Source organism: Vigna umbellata, chromosome 8 (assembly GCF_029865625.1).
Source record: "Vigna umbellata cultivar VRB3 chromosome 8, Vumbellata_1.0, whole genome shotgun sequence".
In the NCBI taxonomy this organism is placed as follows: Eukaryota; Viridiplantae; Streptophyta; class Magnoliopsida; order Fabales; family Fabaceae; genus Vigna; species Vigna umbellata.
The window spans coordinates 43,225,138-43,232,796 of NC_142172.1; the positions used below are offsets into that span (position 1 = coordinate 43,225,138).

The window sequence follows — 7,659 nt, forward strand, 5'->3', positions numbered from 1 at the left end:
TGATTGAGAGGAATGAGAGAGGTGAGCAAGGATTTCGGGGTTTCTTTTTTTTTTTTAAGTTTTGAGAATCAAAATTATTAAAATACCCTTAACCTTAAAACTTAGAATCCATGATATATAAAGATATTTTTGTCTACTAAAACCCGGTACACATTGCTAAAATGTACCAACTGAAAAACAGGCGTACGCGCGTTAGCAAACCCCTTTTCACTAATATTGACATTTATATTATCTTTGTCCCTATAAAATTTATAATATATTAAACACGTTTCCTTAAAATTGTTCCTATTATTTTCTTCGTCCCAAATTTAAATATGACAACCTTAAGATAATGTTAATAAGAAATGTTATGCAGTAAAAAATGTGTTGACGTAAAATTTCCGTGTGAATGGTTACATATAAAACTTAAAAATACATGATAGCATGAAAGAAAGATAGAGAAAAATAAGATTATGGCAAGAGTAAAAACGTAAGGATAGATCTTAAGAAAAAGGAAAGGGGTTAGTTAAGCAGAGTTTTGAGGTGATAAATTGTGGATGGAGGGAGGAGGAGGAGCAATGAAATGTTTAACGAGGTGATGGAGCCGGTTTTGGTGGAGAGGATCGCGAACTTCAGCTCCATGGGATCCCGTTAGACTAAAGTTCGTCAGAACGGGAACGCCCTTCTCCGCCACCAGTGTGGCCAGACCAATCTGATGGTCGACCAGAGGGTCGTCTTGGCACCCACTCACCAACACGCGCCACCCCAGCTCCCTCACTCTCTCCAAAATCACGCCGCCATTGCCACCACGAGGATTGCAATACTCGTGCTCGCGGTCAACCCCAACTGGCAACGACAGATCCCACAGCACGTCACACACGTGCGGCGCCAAAACCGGATCCTCCGCAAGCCTCATCTCAGAAGGAACCCTCTCTGTGGCCCCGAAAAACGGTTGACTCAATATCATCCCTCGGATCTTAAGTGGCTCCAGGTAATTAATCCCATCAGAGCTAGTTTCGGCCGCCACACGTAGAGCCGCGTGGTACGCGATGTTCGCTCCGGCGCTACTTCCCATGAGGTAACAGTTGGAATAGTCGGCGTGGTTTCTCAACCAATCGTGTGGCTTGGATTTAAGCCAGTGAAGCGCTTCGACGGCGTCGTCATAGGCAGTGGGGAGTCGGTGTTCGGGGGCGAGACGGTAGTCGACGGAAACGACGATGGAATTGGTGTCTTTTGCGAGGTTTACGCAGGCGTCGTGGAAGAAGTGTGTGGCGGCGCTGAATAGGATGAAGCCGCCGCCGTGGAAGAAAACGATGAGAGGGAGGTTGGTGGAGGAATTATGGAGCGCAGGACGTGGGAGGAATATGCGGGCGAAGGTTTTGTTTGATTGGTTGATGGTTGTGTCTTGGGTGAGAACGGGGATGGGGAGGGTGGGATCGAAAGTTGGATGAGTGTGTGGGTCTGCACGTAGGCGAGTGATGGTGCCGTCTGAGTTTGGGAGGATTTTCAGATGGTGGAAGGGATCCACTTGCCCAGACACAAACATTCTCCTTCTCTCCTATTTGATAATTATGACTTTAATTCTTAGGGCTGTTCCCTTCACAAACTCCTTATAAATATTATTCCACACTATAACTAGAGTTTTTTTTATGAACTAATCACCTCGTCTCAGATAAATTTGGTCTCAGATAAATTTAATATTTTATTTTTGTTTCAGGCTATTCTCCTAAAAATTGAGAATTTTAAATAGGATATTGTTAAATTTCACAATTAACAAATTTCCATACTTCTTTTATATTTATTATTTTATTCTTTAACTTTTTTTACAAATATAATAATCTAGTTTTTTAATAATTAAATTACTTCGAAAAATAGATTGTAAAGTAGTGTTTTTTAATATAAAAAGCACATTTTTATAAATTTTTTAAGTTGGGTCAATTTGATTTAGAAATTATTTAAATGGATTGCTTTTAAAATAAATGGGATTAAGTTATTTTATATAAACATGATTTTATTGTGAAGAAGCCGTCTGATCTAATTAAATAACTTCTACTGTATAAAACTAGAGTCATTGTAAAACACAACTTTCATATTAATTATAAAGTCGTTAGGTCAAACGCAACTTAACTTAAAATTAATCAAAAATGAGTAAAGTTGTAATAGAAAATAAAACTTAAATATATAATTATTTGAACTAAAATAATAAATAGATGACACAACTTCTTCAAAACTTTTATACTAAACACCTTTATTAATTTTTCATTATTTTATTATTTTTTAATTATATAGAAATCGTGCATGCAACCTTTCTTAATTTTATATGATTTTATTTAAGTGTGATTAATTTTAAATAAAATTATGTTTGATCTAGGACTTTATAATTATATAGTGTTTTGTAAAAATTGAGAAACTAGAAGTGATCTAACTTTTTTGTGACGACTTTACGAAATTAGAAGTGATCTGAACTTTTTTATGACGACTTTAGGAAAATTAGAAGTCATATGAACTTTTTATCACGACTCCTAGTAAGGTCGTGACATTCTAATTTTTAAAAAAATTAACCAAATGAGTAAAATCAAATTAGACCAGATCGGTCAATTTGTCTACTTTTTTCTTGCAAATATGAGGTGATATTTTGTGGCCGTTTTCCTTTATGGTTTTACTTTTTAATGGTTTTTGAGCACAAGAATGATATAAATAGCTTGGTTTATTAAACATTGGGTGCATAAAACATAAAAAACAACCAAAAAAGTAGCTAATGAAGAGTTTTAAGTAAACGAAAGACTTGGAGGGACATGGAAGGGTCACCGACAAAGATGCCATGTCGACCCCCTTCATAAAACTTTCCAACCACGTTCACACCGTTATGCTCAAGCAATTTCACCAGCTCTCTCTCGCGGGCCACCAGTGGGTCCCCTTCACATCCAAACACCGCAACCCTCCAACCAAGAACCTTAAGCTCATCCAAAATCTTATCTCCACCGTTGATAGTTGGATTTGAATACGGGTAATCACGGTCAACGCCAACGGGCAGCGACAGATTCCACATCAGATCTGTGATAGGCAAAGGTATAGTGTTGTCCTCGGCAAGCCTTATCTCTGATGGACTCCTCTTCTTCCCACCAAAAAACGGTTGAATCAATATCAACCCTGCAATCTTCAGCGGTTTCAACTTGCCAACCTCCGCCGCCGCACGTAGACCAGCCGTGTAGGCAATGTTTCCCCCGGCACTCTCCCCCATCAGATAGCAGCGGGAGTAATCGGCGTGGCGCAACCAGGCGTCGTTGGAGGCTTTGATCCAGTGCAGCGCCTCCACGGAGTCTTCGTAGGCGGCGGGGAGGCGGTGCTCCGGGGCGAGGCGGTAGTCGACCGAAACCACGACGGACTGCGTGGTGTGGGCCATTCTGACGCAGAAGTCGTGGAAGTAAGTGGAGGCTGCACTTTCGAAGATGAAGCCTCCGCCGTGGTAGAAGACGATGAGGGGTAGTTTGGGGTTGGGGGAATGATGGAGTGATTTGTGGGGTAGGTAGATCCGCGCCCAGGTGTGGTTGAATTTGTTGATGGGGAGGTCTTTGGAGAGAACCGGTGTGGGGAGCGAGGGATCCGGCGAGGGAGGGCTTTGCGGCGAAATGCTTAAGCGTGTGAGGGTGCCGTTTGGGTTGAGGATGATGTTGAGGGCTTTGTAGGGATCCATGGCTGAGTTAGCAAGCATTGATGCATGGACGAGAATCAGATACACTGAGACCGCAGTAAACACTGTGTGCAGTGTCATGGCTGATAAAAAATCTTCTTTGATTGATTCCTTCAAAGTTCAAACGGAGTGTTATATAATAAGAAAATCTTAGAAGGCATAAAAACCCGTAAAATCCGCTAAATATATTTAGTACCCGCGGTGTTTTAATATCCGTTAGTTAACGGGTCGGGTTCGGGTTCGTATTTGCAGATATTTCGTTTGCAAAATAAAATTATAATTTTATCTTTTTTACATTAAATTGTTTTCCAAGCGTTTGTGCCGAACCCTAAATCTCACTTCTTCTTCTCCTACACTGTTCTTTCATTCTCATTGCCCTCACAGAAGGAGAGAAAAAAAAAATGAAGTTCAATGGGTTTCCTCTAGCCGGCGCAACAGCCGCAAGAGCCATTTCACGGCGTCGGTCCTTCGCGTGCTGATGAGTGTGCCGCTCTCCACAGATCTCCAGTCTAAATACAACGTACGTTCCATTCCACGCGAAATCGAAGCAGGGACGGCGGCGAACAAAGCGAGAACGACCCTTAGGGTCTGCCTTTTCTGAAAAAATAAGAGAAAGAAAGGATTTTGTTCTACTGGTGTTTCAGATATGACAATGCTAGCGGTAACCATGGAAGATCCACCCGTGGAAGAAGAAAGCAGCTGCCTTTTATCTATCTGAAGGAAACGAACCCTATCTTCTTTTGCAGACACCTTACGGCTTCCTTGTGTATGCTTCCCGAGCCTTTTTAGTTTTCTTTTTACGCTTTTATTTATTTTATTTTATTTTTTACTGCAAAGAAAACCTCAAGAAAAATTTTGCGCATGCCCATTTTTTAAGAAAAACTTTATAAAAAAAAGTAATTTGGACTTTTGGACTGTTTTTATAAAATAAAGGATTTGAATATTGTTCCAATTTTATTTTTGAAAATTATATATATTTTTATTAAATTAATTTGAATATTTTAAAAATCATAATTTATTTTAACTATTTGCGGGTTAAAATGGGTATCTAATGAATATCTGTGAGTTGAAAAGAATCTGAGAATTTTTTTATGCGGGTATCTAATGAATATCTATGAGTTGAAAAGATTTTCTACATGCGGGTTATAGGTGAACACTGTTCGTATCCGATCCATTGAAATAAGTAGGTCCACCAAATGAGATGCTTGTGTATATCTATTATTATTTATTTAATTTTAGTAGAATCTGATGCTGGCTAAGTGAAGAAACTGGTGTCTACTCGGAGCTTTTGCAACATGGTCTGGTGAGTTTGTTGTTGTGGCCTGAAGATAATTGAGAACAGCTCGCAAATAGCTACGGGACAAAAACAAAGTCATAAATAATGTTTTAACATAATTGAAAGTTGGCATCAACAAAAGTAGAGACATTAAGACTCATTTCTTTTCTCTGTAGAATAAGGATGGTGAGATTTCGACTCTGAGACCGGTTACACAAATCCAACCATGCGTATTGATTTCAATTGTGTAGAATTGTCCATGGATTAATAAATATATTAATTCAATAATAAAATAATATGAAAATATAGGAATCGCATATTATTTTATGTTATAATATTCAAAATAAAAAGAATATTAGGATCAAAATATCAAAACGCTCACCACAATCAAGAAGATTGCAAGATTGCTAGAGCAATAAATTATCTCCGGTCGCATTTTATTTTTAAAAACATTATTTATTTCACTCCGTTAAAATATTTTTTTTTCTATTCTTCTTTGTCACACTCGTACGGTTTTCATTGAAGACGTTTATCAATATTTTCAAACTCTAGTTAGTAATATTTTTATTAATAATTATTTTTCCTTATTATTAGTTAAGAGTGTAAACCTAAAACATAATTAAAATGATCGTATTAACGGTTTTTATTTTAGCACTAGAGCAGAGCCACTTTGGATACTTCCATTAAATTAGAAGTTGGAGAGGAGAAAAATGTTTAAAACGATAAATTCAAAGTTTGCGTAACCCCATATATATATATATATATATATATATATATATATATATATATATTATAAAAATTGTAGGACTGCATAGTAAAAATATACAACACTATGAAAGACAAATATATTAAATATCCATCTGATTTCGTGATTAAGAAGAATTATTATAAATTTCACTAACAACCAAGAGTTTATCTTATTCTAAGTTTATCATCATCACTTGGTATTTTCAACTTGGACTGTGTTCTTCTAATCTCTCCATAGTTTTCTTCATATTTATCATCTTCATTAGTGTGAATTAAATTTGGAATCTCTTTTTTTCTCCTCCCAATGCCACCCTTGAGCCACTCCACGACCTCTACCATGCTAGGCCTTTTTTCTGGATTACTTTCTGTGCACCTTATAGCTATCATGATCACAGATTTCAACTGCTCTAAATCAAATCGTCCCTTTAATTTTGAATCAACGATATGAGTGAAGTTACCCTTTTGAACATGAGGTGTAACCCACTGAACTATATCTCTTTTCACTCCGCCTTGAAGTTTCTCAATTGGCTTCTTGGCACTCACAATCTCCAAAAGCAAAATCCCAAAACTGTAAACATCACAGCTCTCAGAAACCTTCCCCCACATGGCATATTCTGGAGCCAAATATCCAAGGGTGCCTTTAACCCTTGTTGTCAGATGGCTTACACCCTCTGGTATCAGCTTAGCAAACCCAAAATCAGCAACCTTCGCTTCAAATTCAGAGTCTAAAAGAACATTGCTTGCTTTTATGTCTCTATGAATGATGTGAGGATTTGCCTCATGGTGCAAATACCTTAACCAAACAAAAACACCTCATATATATATATATAAACCACAAAGTTTAATGATTTCAATATCATATATAATCTCAAAGAAAAGGATTGCAATATATGTGAAACATGGAAGTAAGTAAATTTTCTGTGATAACTATATATCAGGATAAGAGTTGCAGAAGTAGATTAATGAGAGGTGAAAGGAACACATACACCAAGCCTTCAGCTGCTCCAATTGCTATGCTCATTCTTCTAGGCCAATCTAACAAACAATCTTTGGCAAGTTGACCATGCAAATGATTGAGCAAACTGTGATTAGACATGTAATCATACACAATTAACCTTTCTTCACCTCCTGCATAGAATCCACGCAACCCCAACAAATTCTTATGCCTCACCCTTCCTAGTACTTCCACTTCCACTGCAAACTCCATCTCTGCCTTTGCAGTCATCATCTTCAACCGCTTCACTGCGATCTGCAAAGTTCCATTCATTACAATGCATTACAAACAAATGTCTCATAATAGCTCAAATTAAGGTTTACGAGAAACGAATAAAATACACTCAAAGCTTTAAAGAAATATATTATATATGTATGAATATAATTGCCTCGACGCCTTTACTTGTTCGACCCCAATAAACACTTCCAAATCCACCCTCTCCTATCTTATTATCTTGATGGAAATTGTTTGTTGCACGAAGCAACTCCTTCAAGGTGTATATTTCCCATGGATAGTCCCTTTTCTTCTTCTCCTTCTCGTTTCTACAGAAAAAGTAAAATACGCAACTCAAAATATCTGCATATTATTAGGAGATCATCATCAGAAATTCGTGGACATGACATGAAGTAATTTGATGAAAGCTTACTGTATCTCGGATTGCTCTTTATCACAGAGAAAACAGCTGAAACATTTAAACTGCATTTCTTTGTCTCTCTAGGAATTCACAACTGGAAAATTGATGGAAATTTTTGAGGGAAGTGGGAAGAAGAGAAAAAATAGATTTGGGAGGAAAGAACAAAAATATATCGGCAAATGCAAAGAAACAATATAAGAATTAAGATGACGACAAAGGGCTGCTGCCTTGGAAGTCAAGGACTTTGAACAAAACCGAATTCAGTGAGTATTATATAATCAAATGGGTGTATGCTTGTGTTTACAAGCTTTTCTCAACCCAAATTTCCATTGAAAATG

General features: G+C 37.5%; 2 protein-coding genes and 1 pseudogene across 3 annotated transcripts; all 3 read right to left on the reverse strand.

Moving 5' to 3' along the window:
• Positions 1 to 366: 366 nt before the first annotated feature.
• On the reverse strand, positions 367 to 1,644 carry LOC124835986 (carboxylesterase 1 pseudogene; annotated as a pseudogene).
• Positions 1,645 to 2,668: 1,024 nt separating this feature from the next.
• On the reverse strand, positions 2,669 to 3,920 carry LOC124835996 (carboxylesterase 1). Its single transcript, XM_047311049.2, has one exon. It carries the CDS (start codon positions 3,749 to 3,751, stop codon positions 2,735 to 2,737), a length of 1,017 nt encoding a protein of 338 aa, XP_047167005.1. The 5' UTR covers positions 3,752 to 3,920; the 3' UTR covers positions 2,669 to 2,734.
• Positions 3,921 to 5,758: 1,838 nt separating this feature from the next.
• Positions 5,759 to 7,659, reverse strand: LOC124835887 (PTI1-like tyrosine-protein kinase At3g15890). 2 transcript variants are annotated; one of them, XM_088096174.1, is made up of 5 exons: positions 7,334 to 7,659; positions 7,090 to 7,229; positions 6,865 to 6,942; positions 6,680 to 6,740; positions 5,759 to 6,486 (listed from the first exon to the last, which is right to left on the reverse strand). In XM_088096174.1, the coding sequence occupies exons 1-5, from the start codon at positions 7,387 to 7,389 to the stop codon at positions 5,859 to 5,861; spliced, it is 963 nt and encodes a 320-aa protein (XP_087952300.1). In that variant the 5' UTR covers positions 7,390 to 7,659; the 3' UTR covers positions 5,759 to 5,858. The 2 variants fall into 2 exon arrangements, with proteins under 2 accessions (XP_087952300.1, XP_047166876.1); XM_047310920.2 differs by having other exon boundaries at positions 6,680 to 6,942; positions 7,076 to 7,229; positions 7,334 to 7,654.